This window comes from Aplysia californica, unplaced genomic scaffold, assembly GCF_000002075.1.
Source record: "Aplysia californica isolate F4 #8 unplaced genomic scaffold, AplCal3.0 scaffold00726, whole genome shotgun sequence".
Taxonomy (NCBI): Eukaryota; Metazoa; Mollusca; class Gastropoda; order Aplysiida; family Aplysiidae; genus Aplysia; species Aplysia californica.
Genome location: NW_004797996.1, coordinates 137,237 through 157,233, shown reverse-complemented (window position 1 = coordinate 157,233; position 19,997 = coordinate 137,237). Strand labels below are relative to the sequence as shown.

The following is a 19,997-nucleotide window of genomic DNA, read 5'->3' as shown; positions in this document are numbered from 1 at the left end:
TGTTGTTTTTGTTTTTTTGTTGCTGTTGTTTTGTTGTTGTTGGGTTTTTGGGTTTTTTTGTTGTTTTTTTTTTTTTTTTGGGGGGGGGGGGGTCGGCATATAAAGTAATTGGAATCATCTTAAAGCTTGTTCTTTTCTCTTGCTTTTGACCAAAAATATACCCTCTATCTGGAATAGAAGTCGAGATATTTCCGATTGAAGGAGATGGTGGCTGCTTAGTGTCAGAGAAAAAATTAGCGAGAAAATTAGCGAGAAAATTAGCGAGAAAATTAGCGGGAATATTAGCGGGAAAAGGGCTGTCAAAAGTTGGTGACCCCCAAAGACAGTGTGTGTGTCCTTTGAAACTGCAAATTTACGCTTTTTTTGTTCGTTTGTTTTTGGTAACTTTGATCAATTTTTTTTTCCAGTTAAATCCACACAGTAATGTGTTTTTAAATGGGCATGAAAAATGATGAAACAAAACATAACAAATAATCAAAAATTGCTCAAAGGGTGAGAAAGTTTATGTCAATTTCTTCGATTTCATTATTTTGACGAGCGCCTGATTTCACCACGATGCCTCACATTTGTATTATGGAGTATAATCTGTGTCCGTCTGCTGGAGTGCACCATCCTACTCACTCTGAGTCGGCCCAGACAGGCAGGTCCAATCGGCATGTCTCTTAAACGATCAAATGAAAAATTATTGTAAACCTAAAATGTGTCTACGTTTGCAGTCGTTTAAACAGATTAACTTACATCATAGAATCACGAGCCCAACCTGTGAAGAGATATAATAGCCAATAAAATGTCGGGGCCCATTAACCCTTTTACTAGCCATGGTTTTTCAGTGCAGTGTCATACGGAGTAAGAAAAGGCAGTGATGTACCGGAGAATGAGACATAAAGAGTTAAAACTGCTTGCATTAATTAGCATCAGAATCTGCGATAATAATAATAATATTAAGTAGAAAAGAAACACGAAAATGACGTCATCATTTATTGCGCGTGGACATTAAGGAGACGCTCTTCGGTTGTCACGATATTGAGTGTCATATGACACATTGAGAGATACACCGGGGCAATATGACACGTTGGGTGACAGCTGACATATGTCACTTTGTTTACTGGGAATGATTCTTAACTTATGTTGTGTGTATATATATATATATATATATATATATATATATATATATATATATATATATATATATATATATATATCCGGTTGCGGCGGGTTACATACAACAAATCATGTTCACTGAGCGTCGATACCTCAGAATTACAAAGTTCTATCTATTATTTCTTAACTGTATTGAGTATAGAGTTACCAAAATCATGAGGTCAGAAACCAAATGTTGTATAATATATGCTCTATAAAAATCGAAAGATTATTCTTAGTCGTTATCAAGATATTCAATGAAATGAATTCGAAAAAAACTTGACATCTGAAACTTGTGTTGTGTTGTGTGAAGGACCGACATCACTGCACAAGGGGCATTCCCATAAGCGCTCCTTCCCCTGAAGAAGCACATCTCGAAGTGTGTAGATGCTGACGGTTCCAAGCAATGGTTGATTCCATATCCTTCTGCTCCTCCCACTCAGTCTTGAACTTCTGCAGGCGCCCCATCCAATTCCAAGCTCACGAAGTCACTCAAGATGATGGTATTCCGTCTCTTCTTGTTCTTTTTCTCTCTTTTCCTTGACTGAACGTACAATTTCATGTTTGTCAGGGCACAGCTTCCCTTCTGGTTTTGCTTTCCCAGCGAGCTCATCAGCCCGCTCATTCCCCTTGACTCCAGCATGGCCCGGGGTGAAGATCCACGTGATCTTTTTCAGTGTTGTCTTCTTCAGGAGCTCTGTCCTGAAACTATTTTTTTGAAGTCAAATTTCTTTCTTTTTTTTTTTACCCACTAGATTCTAGGTACTGAGCAGATAGAACTTTGTAATTCTAGAGTAGCGGTGTGTCTTTGTATGTCCGGCGCCTTTCGTGTAGCAGTTAATATGCTATGCTTCACTGCCGCACTTAAGGATGTGAGTCCGAATTCCGTCGAGGGGTTGTGGAGAGGGGGTGTGGTGAAGGTTTCACAATCGATTTTCTCATCCGTCAGCCAACAGGGAAGTAGAATAGATAACTATTTACTGTCAGCAAATCAGACAAAAGTTGCACTGGCCAATGAATATTGACATACAATAATCAGATCGACCAAATTTTAGTTAAGTTGAAACACACACATAAAACTTAGTTGGGTTTTTTTCTACTGTAAAATTTCATTTTGGCAAATACGTTTTTCTGTCATAAGACGGCAGAATGGCCATTTAGTGCACAGAAAGTGTACGGCGTGCAGACAGGAACAACAGTGGGAAGGAAAAGAAGTCCAACTTCAATCAGGACCTTGAATTAAAAGGAAAGGTCAGCGCTAAAAACAAACAAGAACTGCAGAACATTAACAAAAACACTAGAGCTGGGCGAAGAATTGATTCCGGAACCGATCCCCATGATTAATCCATTAAAGCTACGGAAGAAAAGTTCTAACTCCTTTTTACGTAAACCAACGGTTACCAGTTACTTTAATCATTAAAATCTTCTCCTTTAAAAAAAAAAAGAATGTATTTTTGACAAATAAAAGTTGATGCTTCAAAGTGTTCCGAAATCAAGGTTATCCTAAATCCTGAAGATGTTCGGAGTCAACCAGGTAACCACCAGAAGAAATCACATCGTTAGAAAGTAAGTAATTGGGTTCGGAGTCGATTCCTACGATTCCTAGCTTTCAATAATCGGGAACCAAGCGCCCAGCACTAAAAAACACCACAAATCTATCCAGTTCAGTTTTTTTAGTTTAGTAGGGGTTTTTCGGCGCTCGCAACTGCATAATGTCATATGAGCGCCAGAAGATAAGAGCTATTACAAGAGAGTAACAAACATAAAAAAAAGATGAAGGGGAGATAAGGACGATATATGTTCGATAGGAAAGAAGAAGCAAACCACACCAGAGCACCCACCAACCACCCACCTATCCAGTTTTACGGCACTAACAAAACAAACGGGTCATAACACAGCCAAAGATTAGATGTGTTACTAGAGAGTAAGATACAAACAAAAGAAGCAAAAGAGTAAAAAGATGACAGACGTTTGACAGGAAAGAAGGAGCAAACCACACAAGACCATCCATCAACCATACTTAAAAGCTATCAGTATCAGACACTGCTAGCAAAAGAAGAAAAAACAAACTAAGACAAACATTTAATTGATCAGATTCCATAATTTATTCAATGACCTATGAGCAAAGGTTTCAAACAGGCAAAAGAAGGCGAATACTTGGTACGAATCACATCACTGAATTCACCGACACTCATTAGTGACATAAGCACAAACCAGACCTTTCGGTAGAGGAAAGAGCAAACTTATCTAAATTACATCGTAATAGCATCCAATAAAACGTCAGTTGCAGCAAACATATTTCACTATTTAATTAACAATATATTAAAATGGAGAATGGAATGAAAACAGGACAACCTTGAACCAAATTGCACATCACAGCAACTTAAATGCAAGTGAATACCTCAAACCCAAACAATAACAAAAATGACATAATAACAATAATAATAATAATAATAATAATAATACATGAATCGGATAGTCAATGTCACCAAATGACAGAAAATACTCCTGGCTACAAACAAGGAAACGAAAACATCATAATTTGTCAGGGTAACTTATAGATTTAAGCAGACATGGACAAACTATGGCCACAGGGACAGACCTGGCCCGCCAGCAATTCCTTCAGTCCTGCCCATAAGTCGGCCCAGTAACTAATAATAAATGTGGCCAACAGTGTGTCGATGATTCATAAAAACAAAACTGTTTGTCTTGAAAATAAAAAATGTATAGCTTCCAGCCCAGTTGGAAGCGATATACCGGTATCTAATTTTATATCAAGAAATGCCCTTCAACTTCAGTGATATGGTACATGTATAGTGTCAGTTTTAGTTTTAGTATCATTTTTGAGAACTTTGATATTTCAACCCATTTTCACCTGCTTTAGCCCGCGAGATATTTGGAATTGTTTAATCCAACCAATACCAGGGCTACAGAGACCTCTTGTCTGACCAAGACCAACAAAGACAACAGCAAAGAGGTAAACTCCGCTTAAACTCCGCTTGTGAATGAGACTATCATGAAGTCCATAAATGTACCAGGTTCCCATAAGCACAATTTAGATAATTAAGAGGTAGGCTGCTTTGACCGTTTAGTTTTAGCAGAGGTTTTACGACGCTCGCAACTGCACAAGGTCATATGAGCGCCAAGGGGTGGATATCAACAGAGAAGTCCTTACAGGGAATCAGGCTTATTCTGCTCACCTCTCTAGCTTCAACAGCACAAAGTTTGCTTCGAATATCAAGGCACCCCGGAAATAGTGCGTCACAAGAGTGTGATAAACATACAAAAGAAGTAGAGGAAAATGACAACAGTAAGGATTAGGAAAGAAAAAGCAGCAGCTCTCAGTCGTAGATCAGGCACAGTTATGAGCATGACATTGATGAATCAGCCCATTTACGATTCTACAGTGCTTGAACGAGAAATGTCCCCCCTTTGGGAATGGCCTCAAGACACTACAGTCAGTGGCACCGCCCTGGGGGGGTGCTCTGACCTTGCCTGTCACATTCACAGCCAACCCTAGCCGAGTACACAACAGCCAAGAGTATACAGATGAAGATACTCCATAAAACTAACAACCCAAAAAGGAACTGAACTCACATTTTTTTATTGCACTGGTGTAGAGCCTGATCATTACATTATTACACTAAAGATGCTGAAGCCAACTCCAGAACAGTTAATTTTTTTTTCCAGTAGACAGAAACAACATTTTAAAACATCTAACTCTGTTCCTTTTACATATTAGAATCCAACAGTTTTAACTGTATTTCTTTTGTTTCTCATTCAAAACTAAATGTAGACACAACAAAGAACAGTACACTCCTTGACTAGGTAGGCCTACATGTTTCAGAACATCTTTTCTTTGAATTACAAACATTACTTTATTAAAACATGTTCAGTTAACCTTTCACTAGCAGTTGAGATCTCAAGACTCTAAACTCACATGTTAAAAGTCATCTGCCTAGTGGTATTTAAAGAGCACCTCAGAGGGAAAGGAAATATATTTAGGTCTTTGATATTGAGAAGAATCACACAATTGGCAGAAAAAGAACAATTTGAATTTATTTAAAACATTGTAGTCTATCTCATTTCGGGGCAAAAACGACAAACTCAAAATTCATTAACAGTAAACAATGATGGCTCTATGACAGCATACAAGAACAAATGTATCTAAAACTTTTAACATTAACTTTAACACACAGTTTTAAACTTTCGCCTTTTGAGCAAAGAAAAAATATTAATAAAAGAGAACCGAATTCGGTCAAGTCAACCCATAATTTTTAGAGGAAACTCGTCTACCAGCTTCTCGTCTTTAGCACGTTGTTCGAAGGAAGACACCAAAAAAGAATTCCTACAATTTCAAAAAGTGGATGGCTTGATCTTTCAAAGCAACATTAAATGTTTGTAATCTACAACCCAAACAGAATCGCAATAAATGCCCAAGAGAATGTGCATGAATGTGGAAAAAACACTGCACTTGCGAAATACAAAACCACTTTGAACAAAAAACATGGCTGCATCAGAGAAAGTCAATAATACCCCATAGCCTGCTCCAGAAAGAAAAGGCACATTAAAAGAGAACACAACAGAAATTGCTTATTTTCTTTTACTTCAAATGAGACACGCCTTGTTTACTGACATAACAGTATACATGAGACATGCCTTGTTTACTGACATAACAGTATACATGAGACATGCCTTGTTTACTGACATAACAGTATACATGAGACATGCCTTGTTTACTGACATAACAGTATACAGCATACAAGTGGGACGAAGAAGAAATTCTGCACAACAAGAAGAACAATAACGCTCCTAAAATTTGGTGTCCACAAAAAAAAAAGTCATGTTTTGCTCTACGTGCCAATCAACATGATTTAGATTATCTAAGAGGAAGAGGAAAGCTGCTTGGACTCTGTCTGACAGGCCAACCCAAACCGAAGAGGGATACAACGGCTCAGTAGACAGAGGGAGATACTCTACAAAATAAACTTCCCCACATGGGAATTGAACCCATGCCATCTGCATGCAACCGTGAAGAGCCAACCCATTCTCTAGATGCTGGTTGGTTTTTTTTGTGCCACTGCACAAATTATGTTTAGTTTTAGTAAGAGTTTTACGGCACTTGCAACACAATAAGGTCATATAAGTGCCGAAGATTAGAGGTGTTACAAGAGAGTAACAAACACAAAAAAGAAGGAGGGGAGATAAGAAGATAGCTGTTTGATAGGAAAGAAGGAGCAAACCACACCAGAGCACCCGCCAACCTGCACAAATTATATTAACTGCCCATATATGTTGCATCATCATATCAAAACAAATAGAAGGTATGCACTAATGTTCCAACCTTGCTCCAAGACGACAAGTTATGTCCTGACACTCACAGCTTCACACAAAAATGGCACATCAAAGGACTTAGAAATGACTATTACAAGACTGTCTAGAAATCTAAACTTTTCTACCTTTTATCCACATTTCAAACACAAAAATGTACACACAAATCACACCCAGACAGTCAAGTCACAGGAGTGATGTAATACTTGTAACAGGTATAGAGGTGACAACCAAGAACAACACATCATAATTATTTCACATTAAACAACCCTAGTTTTGAGCTTATCACTGCATCAGCTGCTTCTACTGCCTGGTTGCACAACTCAAGACTGCCACAGAGAAATGTTCGGGAGGGCATGGAAAGAAATTGCATCCATGAAAAAGAAAAATAAAGTATCTAAAATTTCAACAATAAATAGCAGCCTCCTATACCTATAACTTTATAACATGCCATGAGTAATTATGAAAAGTACATGTAAAACTGAGGGACTCTCTTAGGACCAACAAGTTATTTCCTATGACCAAATAAAGAATATCGAATTGCTCACCGTAAAAATTACCTTTACACCCTTCAATATGGAGAGAAAGCGAGGGGGAAAACGACTACAAAATGGACCGCAATTATTTCTGTGGTTACGGCAAGCAGTCTGCCAGGATTGTTTCAGTACCAGCAGGTTATCATCATGGATGTTTTCAGTAGCACCAAGGTTTTATCTATGATGTTCGTAGTAGTACACTATCATCGAAGACTGCTTCACTAGTAACAAAGTATCATTGATGGTGTTTTTCGCACTAGCAAGCAATTTCTAACTATCAGAAACAATCCATTCTGGTCAAAGCTACCGGGATAACAATTAACAACATGGGGTAAAAAAACAACCTTAGGTTAGATTATTTGAAGATGCAATGGCTGAGGACCGAAAATACGCCTCTATAATAAAATGACACGAGTATCTTGACAATACAGCATGCACAAAAATACAGTAAAGAAAAAAAGAAATTAGCGACAAACATCAACAATAATGATATAATATTAAAATAGTACACCTATAAATAAGCTACATAATCGACAATGGCAATGGCCTGTTGAGGTGAGGTCGCCGGCATCTATGAATACTGTCGTGTATCAAATTGAAATGACTTTTGATGTTTGACAAATTTCCTGGACAGCAACAAAACACAGGACATGGCAAAGAGCCCAAGAGACCCCCATTACATTTACAACAACATTAAGACAGGAATCAATATGCCACATATCTTTGGTCAACTTGGAAGCCATCTAGACTGACAGAACCCTAAACAGAGAGGTCGAGTATTTTTCGCAAAGTGAAGTCTTTTTACGCCCCCATCAATACAATTTGTGAGGCAGCGTGGTGGAATCAGGCTCTCTTCAAAATAATGAAGTCGAAGAAAACAGCCGTATTCTCCCTGCTAAGCAATTTTTATCAAATTTTTGGTTTTTTTGCTCAATACCTTCTATGTCCATTCACAAACACATTCATTTGAGGATTTCACTGAAAACGTTGATTAAAGGCACAAAAACATAAATTTACAGTTTTCATGGACTCTCCAGCTTTGGAATTTACCTAGCTTTGGAGACCATTTTCTCGCTAATTTTACCTCTTAAATCAGGTGACCCCCCACCTCATTCAATCCAAAATATCTTCACTTCTATTTAAGAGGGATGGGTAATTTTTTTCATTGAAAGCAAGACAAATGAACAAGCTTTAAGAAGATACCAATAACTCAATATGCCCAAAAATTGACGAGAGCCTGATTCCACCACGATGCCTCACATTTACGTGTAGAACGTTTAGGAGGCGGGCTTCGACCCTGTTTGCCAGGGCCAAACCCAGAGATACAATGACCCAGCAGAAAGTCGAGAGAATACTCGATAAAAATTCACCCAACACAGGTGTCAACTCAGCTCACCTGAGTGCAATGGCGAAGTGCTTAACCTCTACACCACGGACGTCAGTACAGAGAGAGACCATAGAAAGATTGCCTTAACCCTATCCATACGCTCTGGGGTCCTTTTGTACCCCCGCGGTTGTATTCTTCACATTTAAGAATACTTCTACTGCGAAGATCTGTTTGAAATTTTCAGTATTTTTCAAAAAATCATTTTGACAGACTGCTATGGAAAGCGTACGGATCGGATTAAGGAGTAAATTTCCTCTTTGGAAAGTGGTGGCACAGAGTTCCCCACGTCATATGGATACGATAGTAAAACATGACGTACGGATAGGGTTAAGTGGTGGCACAGAGTTCCCTACGTCATATGGATACGATAGTAAAACACGACGTACGGATAGGGTTAATACAGTATGGGGGGGGACAGCAAGGAAGGTTGTAAGCTTGTGTAGGTTTTATGCAGGACAGTGTAATGTACCGAGTACAAAAGTACAGGTAGGGGAAAAGTCTGCACAGGGTCATGCAAAAATATTATATCCACAACACAGAAAAAAGGAAAAGGAAATGTGACAACTTCATGATCATTGGGAATACACCAGAAAGTTCAGTTTGGACATGTAAAATTCAGAAATATCCAAATATTGACCATTACACACAGGTAGATGGGGGATGCCATCGGCAAGTCCTATTTTAAAATATTTTTTGTGTTTCTTCTCCTCCAAAATTTCCGTCTTTCGTGCTTTTTTTTCTAAATCCACTACTGCACTGCCGTGATTTATGTCTTCCCAGACATTCAGATAAAAACCACAGGGCTCGTCAAAAGTGAAAGACAAAAGGCCAGAGACAAATATGCCATTCAGTAGAACAACTTCTGAGAGCAGGCTCACACTAAAACGTTCTTGGGTGAGGTGACTTCATGAACCTTTGGTTGTAAAGCACAAAAAGCATGCAGTCGAGCCTGGATATGCATTACATAAATTCAATCCTTAGTATTTGTTATTTTATTATAACTTGTAACCACCAACAAATCATATTAATATGATCAATATGACAAAGCCCACAGAAGAAATCTGCGGTGACAATGTATTCAGGTCACATGATTTGTGGCAGCTCCAACCTGAGTTCAACGTTTTACTCTACACACTCACAGGGATGTCGGTCAACCCTTGGAGGAACGGTACAACACACAACCCCTGATGGCATCCACAAGGCAACGGTTGACTGGCAGAGACTTTTATATATATATATATATAATATATCATGTGTATCGTGTCTTATCAATTTATCTATCTATCTATATATATAATCTATTGTACAGTACACGCAGACCGCTGATCTTGTCGGTTTCCAGCCTGAAAATCAAGACGAAAAAATAGAAAACTTTAAAAAGGAGGAATTGAAAAGTCTGTGTAAACAATATCAATATGATCATAACACATTTGTCTTAGGCATTTTTTAACGAGATTCTATTTATTAAAAAATGTGTGCTGCTCATTTCATATTACTGTCAAAACAACAGAGTTTTGTTTTCCATACTAAATCCAATATTAAGACATTTTGAATTTAGGTAAGCAGTGGTTTGTTGGGGTTGGCCTTTTTTTCCCCCCATGTTCTCTCAAAACAGCTAAAAAATCACTACAGCAATTGTGTTATGATAGTGACAGTACAGTATATGTGAAGTTTTCACTGCAAAAAGCAAAACCGCAGAAAACCGACATCCCTGAAAAATCTTCTCTTCTGATTGCATGTTCCCCAGTTCATTTGATCACCACCCCCAATCATCACCTCCTCCAATCCCCCCACCAATCATCACTTCCTCCAATTCCTCCACTAATCATCACCTCCTCCAATCCATCCACCAATCATCACCTCCTCCAATCCCTCCACTTATCATCGTCTCCTCCAATCCATCAACCAATCATCACCTCCTCCAATCCCTCCTCCACTAATCATCGTCTCCTCCAAGCGTCCAGGGCCTCCACTTACAAACAAACATTTTCCTCCTCCATCTTCTCTCTCACTCAACACGACATGCTAGAACATTCTAGGCCCTCACAGTTTGTGCCGGCCTCTGGCGTGACCGCGCCGCTTCCTGCTCACTGGCCGACAGAGCCTGGGCTAGGAGGAAATCCTCACGTTCTTGCTGGCTCATCCTGAAGGGAAGGAACGAGTGGGGGGGGGGGGTGAAGAAACTCATAGTCATTTTGGGTGATATATCGATGGCTGAGCGCAAGAAGTGACTATATATATCCACATTTGGTCGAAATGGAGTTTTATCGATATGGGTAGTGGTGGTATTAAGCCGCTCTTTTGTCTCTGTATATATCTAAGCTGTAGCTTCATTCGGAATCGAGTTATTAACGTTTCTTTTTTTCTATTATGTTACAGAAATTTGAACATGTCAAAATTTCAAACTCGTTTTTCTCAAAACTGTCAAAAGTGGATATAGTCACTTCTTGCACTCAGCCGTCAACTGAGGAATATATAAACATAATGACAACGATATATACTAGAAAAAGTAGTAATGCTAGATGGCAAAATAGTATGACCTATGAATGGAATCCATCCTGAATGAGAAAGAGAGAGATACATTGAAAGGGGGAAAGAGGGGGGGAAGAGGAGGCGAAAGAGACTGGGGGGAGGGGGTGGGAGAGAGAGAGAGAGAGACAAACAGAAAGAGACAAAGAGAAAGAGACCATGATGCATACTTGTACTACAAAGATTGGAACCATGATAACAAAGTCAGTATCAAGGTAAAAAGGATTCATCAGAGTTGCTGGTGTGAAAAAAAAAGTTTACGAGTAAGCCTAAAACACTCTTTGAACGTTTCAATTACTCTTTATACCACAAATAATGTCGGTGAGTAGCAAAATAAAAAAGTTACATCTCTTTAAGCGCACAACACTTTTTATTTGGTTTTGATTGTTCTTTTCATTATACACCAGAGAGTACACAATACAACACAGAGACAAAAAAAGATACTCTATAATCCTGCAATGGTGCTCTGTATAATCAATATGTGTCACCACGCAGAGGAATCAGGCGCTCATCAAATTTTGGGCGTATGGAGATATTGGTATCATATTCAAGTCTGTTCACATGCCTCACATTTGATGAACAAAGCACCTTTCTATCTTGAATAGAAGTCAGGAAATATGCAATTGAAGGAGGTGGGGGTCACCTGGTGTCCGACGGAAAATTAGCGAGAAAATGGCCACGAAAGATAAGTCATTTCCAAAGTTTTAGTGTCCCTGAAACTGCAAATATTTACTTTTTTTTTGTGCCCTTCGTCAATGTTTTTCAGTTAAATGCATGCAGGAATATGATCTTAAAATGGATATGAAAGGAGTTGAACCAAAAATAAAAAATTGGATAAAAATTACCCAATAGATGAAATGATGTCCGTTTTCGATTTCATTATTTTGACGAACGCCTGATTTCACCATGTTGCTACACATATTTTTTTTTAAAAACCAAACAAAAAACATTATGACACAGAACTCGCTGTAAACACTTACCCTTCGGGCAAAGCATCAGAGCTGCCTCCCAAGGACTGTTGTAAGGCACGGGCCAGGGCTTCATCTTCTGTCTGCAGAAACAAAAGTCAAGGATATTGTAAGACATCTCAGACAACATCATTTACCAAGCTGTCATCATACAGGGAAACCAGATGGCTTTTTTAGTTTCTTTTAGTAAAAGATAGTTAACGGCACTTGCAACACAATAAGGTCATAAAAGTGCTGAAGATTACTGGTGTAGAAAGAGAGAAACAATTACAAAATGAGAAACAGGAAAGATAAGGACAATAGATGGGGAAATATACGTGACTGGCACTGTAAGGGTGAACAACTGATGGATTATGCGAAAAAAAAACATGATAATACAGAGGTGGGGTGGAGGGGGGGGGAGGAGGTGGTTGCGCCCAACCAATGGAGAGGACTTACTTAAATTCATATACCCCGGTATAGCCAAGTGCCCATTTATTACAATTCACAAAAGTCCGGATGTTTTTTCATTTTTATTGAGTAAAGCCAATCTGGAGTTTTGGTAAACTGCGGGGGGGAAATGCTCCCACACAGAAACAGTCAAAACTCTCTAATAAAAAAAGCGAAGAGTAAGTCGGAATCATCAAGTAGTTGACGTTATTTGAATACAAAAAGGTCAAAGTATATGTGGCACAACATGGTGGAATCAGGCACTCGTCAATTTTTGGGCATGTCGAGTTATTGATATCACCTGAATGCTTATTTATTTGCCTTGCTTTCAATGAAAAAAATATCCAACGAGCTTGAATAGAAGTCGAGATACTTGCGATTGAAGAAGGTGGGGTAGCTTGGTTTCAGTGGTTAAATTAATGAGGAAATGGTTGCCAAACTTTGGTCACTTCAGTAGCTTAAGAGTCCTTGAAAACTGAAAATTACAGATTGTGTGCCTTTAAACAAGGGTTTTCAGTAATATTCAACAGGAAATGTGTTTTCAAAAAAAGAAAATTTCGATAAAAATTGCCAAACTCCTTGAAAAATGCCTTTTTCTCTTACTTCATTATTTTGACGAGCGCCTGATTTCACCACGATGCCTCACATATCTTTCTTGTGCTTTAACTACAAGTAATCCCAAACAAAACAAATACCTTCCTTATGAATAAAATTATGCGGTAAGTAAAAAAAGACAACCCGCCCCGAGCAACTTAAAACTTGAGTTAGTTCTTTACAAAGATGAAACAATAAAACATGAAGGGGGAAAATGAAGGAAGGGAGACAACTTACTAGTGTTCCTTGTAAGGATGAAAGAGCTGCAGGGTTGTTTGCCCTTGGAACAGAGCTGCTGAAACAAAGTACAGTAAGAAATCTGTCATGAATCACATGTTGCTGTTGTTGTTATTGTTATTGTTGCTGTTGTTGTTGTTGTTGTTGTTGTTGGGAGTTTCAACAAAGAGAAGCATTTTGATAGAATCAACAGAAGGAAACAAACAGTACATGAAGACAGAAACACTGATAATATAGAAAAAGGGACAAAACAGACACAAAAAGACACAAAAAGACAGAAGACGGAGAAGCATGGCGATAAAATCAAAGAATATTTGTGAGGCAGCGTGATGGAATCAGGCTCTCGTCAATTTTTGGGCATGTCGAGTTATTGGTGTCATCCTAAAGCTTGTTCACTTGTCTTCATTTGGATTTTAAAAATATCCAGTTATCTTGAATGCAAGTCGAGATATTTGTGAATGAAGGAGGTGGGGGTCACCTATTTTCAGAGGTAAAATTAGTGAGAAAATGACCACCAAAGATTAGTTGTTTCCTTAGCTAAAGAGTCCGTGGAAACTAAAAATTTACATTTTTTTGTTCCTTTAATCAACGTTTTTCAGAAAAATCCACACATAAATGAGTTCTTTAGCAGGTCTAAAAGGTGTTGAGCCAAAAAAAAAAAATTTGATAAAAATTCACAAACCTGCGGAAAAAATGCAAGTTTCTTCACTTTGATTATTTTGACGAGAGCCTGATTCCACCACGCTTCCTCACATATAGAAAAAGGGACAAAACAGACACATAAAGACACAAAAAGACAGAAGACGGAGAAGCATGGCAATAAAATCAAAGAACATTTATGACAAAATAATCTTTTACTGCTCAATCCACATAGTTTACGCTAAACTTTTAAGGTAGTTATGCTTATAAGTACCACGTAAATACCTGTATAAGAAACAAATGGAAAAGAATTTCGTACTTACTTGGAATTTCGATTGCTTGGGTGCCCTGATGATGATGATGATGATGATGATAAATTTTGGGATTTCTTGGAAGACGTCGCCTGCTGAGCCCGGAGCAATGCTGCAGCACTGGGAGACAAAAATTATTTTTTATTTAAATATACATACAAATTTTCTCAAAGTTTTCATCAGCAAGAAAAACGGCTGACAAAACGCCTTTTTCTTATTTACAGCAGTTTCGAGATGAAAAGGTCTTTTGTCAGCGTCACCAATTAAAAAAGGTGTTCTTACGAAAATTGAATTCTAATTTATTTAAAAAACTAGTCAAAGTTTCACTTTGTTTTGTTTTTTTACACAAGTAGGGTAACTGATCAGGCTATTGAGATGGCAAATGAAAAAATTGGCGCCAAAAATAAAAAAAGGCATTTATTCAGCTTAGGTCAGAGTATTTCTCTACCTTTATCCCCAAAAACACCCACAATTTGAGCACGAATTATACTATAACAGTGCTTTGTAAAAACCCAAGTTCATAGTGTAATATTGTAACGATAACAACAGATAAACAAATGTATCTATTCTAAAATTCTGTGACCAGATAACGAATTGCATCCTACAGGAGTATCCTTCTCCCTGTATATGATTGAATATTCTTCTCCCTATATATGATTGAAGATGATCTTCAATCATATACAGGGAGAAGGATACTCCTGTTTTTCTTCAGCGAAGCGTTTGATTCTTATTTTCATTTATTGCTTTTCATACTGAAAGGTGGTGTCAGAAGCCAAAGCGAAACGAAATTTCCCCTTACTACACCACTAAGGTCAGAAAAGGTTGCAAGCTCAAAAACAGCAAACAATTCAGAACCTTATGTTATATGAAGTAAAAAAAACCACAACAACAACAACAAAATCTGACAAGAGCTTCATCTAAATTCATCTGAAAAAAAAAAAAAAAAGAGGAGTTTACATGATTTCGAAGCATCATTTCCAAGTACATACCCAGCATTACTGACAGCCCGGCCAGAGTTCTGGTATCCCTTACAGTTGTGGTCCAGCTCGTGTCGGTGTCGGAGGCAGAAGTTGAGTCGACACGTCTCGCACTTCACGGGGACCAGCTGGACACATCACAGAAAAAGAAACCAAAAAAACAAATTAGTCTGTGTATAATTTTCTTCTTTTACTATAATGCATGGAAGTCGATCAGAATTGACCACTGAAAGGGTTAAATTTTATTCCCTTTCCAATAGTTCATGACAAACTGAATAACAGAAGGCCTGGGAGGGGGGGGGACCATATATGTAAAAGAAATTATCAATACAATGTTAAAGAAATTAACAGTTTAATAACATATGAGGGGGGAGGGGGTGTCAGAAAAATCAAAGTACAAAAAAAAGAAAAAAAATATTCTAAAAAATTCCTTTTTAATTAAAAAAGGAGCTAAGAGTATAACAGATCTACTTTGTTAGTAAATAAACCGTACCTCTTTCTGCTTGCATCCTTTCTTGGAGCATCTGTTTGTGTACACCTTAAGAGAGAAAAAAAAACACTTATACTTTTATAAAAATGTTTTGGTTTTAGATTTAGTAAGAGTTTTACGGCACTTGAAACACAATTCAATGAGATCATAAAAGTAACAAAGATTAGGTGTTACAAGGGAGTAACAAACAAAAAAGGAGGAGAGATCAGAACGATAGATGTTTGATAGGAAAAAAGGAGCAAACCACACTGGAGCACCCGCCAACCACCGACATGAAAAATGTTTTATCAATAGCACAAAGCACAAGTGGGAAGGACCAACACAATCCATGGTTTTTTAAGTGTCGGGGAAAAGTAAGACAGACAAACAGAAACAACAAAGGGGAAAAAGAAAAAGAAGTGCGAGTTATCAGAGGCATTCTCCAACCACCCGCCAACCAGAATAAACTTTAGAAATAAACAACCACAGAAATCTCCAAATACATAACAGGTTCAGTAAAATAGGGTGGTTGTTTTGTTTTTTTTTCTTGTTTTTTTCTGAGAGGGTTGATGAAAAGACTTAACACTTTGTCATCATATTTTGGGGAATATCCAAAGAAACTGGGTGGTAAACATCGCCAATCGGCGAGATGAGGTGGAAAAGTGTTAATCTAAAATAAAGAACAGAACTAAACATTTCCTTCAGACAATGCTGGGAGCATTAAATAATCTCTTCTCACCTTTCTCCTCTCCTTTGCCGGATCCGACTGACAATCAGACTCAATGTGTCTCCCCACCACCACATCTGGGAGCTCTCCTTTCCTCAGAGGGATAGGCAAGTTACACAGAGGGCACACGGGGATCTGGTTATCCTGGAAAAAATTAACGTTTTTGGTTTGTGAACTAAAGAAAGTCACATGGACATTAAATGACTTTCAACAATCAGAATAATATGTGCTTTTTGATAGTACCTCAACAAAAAAATAAGTAGTGAACCACGATCGCAGATGTGTTTCAGGAAGAAGAAGCGCAGAAAAACATTGGATAGTGACCATATAAAACATCTTTAAAAAGAGGCATCTGTGGAAACTTTTAATGATATTGGACAAATGATAAAAAGTTCAAGATGTAAGGTAGAAAGTTTATAAAGACACAGATAGTTTTAAAGGTCCTCATTTGAAAGATGGTCTATCCAAAGACAAACTTCATATAAACAATACATGTATGACTGTTTATAACATAAAAATGCTTAGGTCTAGTAGCCTGTGTCCTGTCAGATGTACAGAAGTTTCAGTTGAGACCTTCTCTTCTTTCATATCTCTCTTTAACAATTGCTTTAAAAAAAAACCCAAAGAACATACATGAGATGGGAAAAAATTGCAACACTTTTAACATCAAAGGCTTACCTTCTTGTAAGAATCAGGACATTTGTGGGAAGTGTACATAATGTGATCTCGACTGAAAAATACAAGATAGGAACAAAATTAATTCACAATATGTCAATAACATATATAAAACTTCATTTCACAAGAATTTTTTTTTCAATTCAGAATAATATCACAGGTAGTTTTGGTTTTAGTAAGTGTTTTACGGCACTTGCAACACAAAAAAGTCATATAAGTGCCGAAGATTAGAGGTGTTACGGGGAGATAAAGACGATAAAAGTATGATAGGAAAGAAAAAGCAAACACAACCAGAGCACCCGCCAACCACCCACTATCATAGGTAGGCCTACATATAAAACTATTCTTCACAAAGCAAAAACCTAACACTCTAAATTCTACATTATATGACATGATATGGATCCTGTCAAAGAGTGCCTTACAGACAATCAAAAATTGCTATTAGATAAAAACAGTCAGTTTCAAGATAAGACGCAGCCAAAAGACGTACTACCAGCAAAAAACAATAAACGTGGTAAAATTAGTAATTATAACATGACATTAAAATTTACCAATATTTGATCTACAAATGTAACAACTAATAAAAAACTGTTTTAAAATAACTTCCATCATCATCTATCAGAATAATTCAAGTTTAATTTATATAATTAAATAGAGCTTAATTTATATAAAATAAGCCATGAATGAAGGCAGCACAAAATCAGAATAAAACACTATAATCTCTTTGTTATTTCTTGCTGCTAATAGTTAACATTGTGAAAAATTACCAGAAGATCTTGGAACAGGCATCACACTTCATTGGCAAGAAATCTGCAGGCAAAACAAAAGTTAAAGAAATGAAAATGCATCCAAAAATGTAACAACATTGCTATTATTATTATACTGTGACATTAACACCTGCAAATCATAAAAATGAGAAAACCTAGTCTCTCACCAGAGCCGCTTTCAGTTATAACATGCAAATATTAAGAATGTAGTCAATTTAGAAAATAAAAATTACGTGTTTCCAGACTTGAATCCCCTTGGCGACATTCTAATTATAAATTTTAGTTGAAAGGAGCTTTAATAACTCTCCACCCACGATGTGGCTAGGATCTGTCAGAGATAAGTGTCAAGTCAGAGCCCATCACCTCTTAAATAATCCCTGCTTTGAAAGAGTCTGTTTAAAAAATAAGCTAATACCATGCTTCCTTTGAATCTGTTTGTAAGTAGTACCGGTGGTGTTCTGTTGTTTCTATTTTTATGAAAAATGAAGTTGGTGGGGAATAAGTGTTGACAGTTCAAAAATGAAACATGATGATCATTATACGGTCAAAAGAGTGTGCGGGACAAATCAAACATTTTCAGTACATGAAGCTACCACGAGCACCAAGCACACCTCTGAGATTGGCCCAAATATATGACGTATTTCCACCACCTATTTTTGTCGTCTTCCGGGGCTTCCCTCGCCAATTGACTTGATCTAACCGTGGTGGGCTCGCTTTGCCGCTTAGCGGTAGCGTGCGATGGGCTACGTTACAGGTTTCATCACCGACTACTTAGGCTGTGTGTGCGCGTGCGTGTGTGTGCGCTTGTGAGTGTGCGTGTCTGTGTGCACACTTGTGTGTGTGTGTGCGTGTGTGTGTGTGTGTGTGTGTGTGCGTATGTGTGTGTGTGTACAATTTTCAGGAGAAGGTTAATTTATATATGGTATGGTACGAGACTTGCTGAGATTGTTTATGAAAAGATACACAAATTAATAAGAAAAAAAACAAACACAGCGAAATCTAGTAAACAGTTACTGGTGTGAGGGAAACCCAAGAGTCTTGGGGAAAACCCCAGAAGATGACAATAATAGATGGCGGAAATACAACATCTATATTTGGGCCAATCACAGAGGTGTGCTAGGTGCTCACTGTGACTGTAACTTCATGATGTATTTTCAGTTGGTAGGAAATTTTTAATTTTTGCCCGGGTGGCGGCCGAAGTGGCATGTCTGTAAACACAACAGGCAGTCGAGAACAAGTAGCAGTAGTAGTAATGGTAGGGGCCTCCAAAACAAAGCGGGTACACTTGTACAAAGCCAATACGGGGTGCCGATCAGTATGATTGATTCAGTTCGATTTACAGTTTGTTGGCTGGGCTAGCCAGAGATTGAGAGCGAAAAGCGAACATCATGGCACAAAAAAGCGATCATCCGTCTCGCAGCTCAAAAACAGTAGGCGTGAATCAGACGATCGGTTGACGTTCGGATCAGTTTGCCAATCTCCCAATGGCATGGGCATGGGCACTGACTGGGTTAGCAATCACACTTGTCACTTGGCAAGTGGTGACTTTGGGCGGGCCTTCTAATTTGAAGGCCTCTCTAAATACAGCCCTGGCCTGGAGTCGGAGTCCTGATCTAGGGATCTAGATCTAGATCTAGATCTAAATCTAGATCTAGGATTAATTGAAAACAGAATGAAAATTAGAAGAGGCGAATTAGTAGTAGGAATCAGTTGGAGTAACAGACCAGAATTTACAGAGTCAGAGACTCTTGACTCTAGACTCTAGTCTGGAAACTGGGCGGCCTACTCACCAAGTTGCTTGCAAGTCGATTCGTTGCAGTGTTGACCAAGATGGGGAAACTCCATTTTTGCTGCTGACCCACCTTATAGATCTAGATAGTAAACCAGGGACCAAACGAAGCGCCCTCGTGAGAAGGAATAAAATATTCAAGGCACAAATTGACTTTCTTGAGAACAGCCTTCCTCTAACAGTGACTGAAACCAATATGATGTAAACAAGACGAGGAAGTGCTGTTATGATGATGATGATGGTGAATTGTGAGACGTGACATATAAAAAGTACTATCGGAAAAACATTTTTAAAACAAATACCAAACCTTTAATTTTTCAGAATTCATGTTTCAAAATATTTTGTATAATGTTATCAAATGCTGTTAATGTATATAATAAATATTATAGAACTTTCAGAATAGCAATAGTTTGCTTTTTAAACTATATTTTGGTATAATTACTCTGGTTGTATATTCGTAGAGTAGTTTTTTAAATACCCAAGTTCTAAAAA

The 19,997-nt window shown here is 37.9% G+C and overlaps 1 protein-coding gene across 3 annotated transcripts; it reads right to left on the bottom strand.

Moving 5' to 3' along the window:
- Positions 1–9,090: 9,090 nt before the first annotated feature.
- Positions 9,091–19,749, bottom strand: LOC101851444 (AN1-type zinc finger protein 2A). 3 transcript variants are annotated; one of them, XR_001185282.2, is made up of 11 exons: positions 19,507–19,749; positions 17,717–17,759; positions 16,953–17,004; positions 16,287–16,418; positions 15,572–15,616; positions 15,091–15,206; positions 14,114–14,221; positions 13,152–13,209; positions 11,904–11,974; positions 10,372–10,538; positions 9,091–9,737 (listed from the first exon to the last, which is right to left on the bottom strand). XR_001185282.2 is itself a non-coding variant. In XM_005108840.3 (11 exons), the coding sequence occupies exons 1-11, from the start codon at positions 19,559–19,561 to the stop codon at positions 9,693–9,695; spliced, it is 822 nt and encodes a 273-aa protein (XP_005108897.1). In that variant the 5' UTR covers positions 19,562–19,749; the 3' UTR covers positions 9,091–9,692. The 3 variants fall into 3 exon arrangements, 2 of the variants coding, with proteins under 2 accessions (XP_005108897.1, XP_035828414.1); XM_005108840.3 differs by having other exon boundaries at positions 10,442–10,538; XM_035972521.1 differs by having other exon boundaries at positions 10,442–10,538; positions 13,152–13,206.
- Between the last annotated feature and the right edge of the window lie 248 nt (positions 19,750–19,997).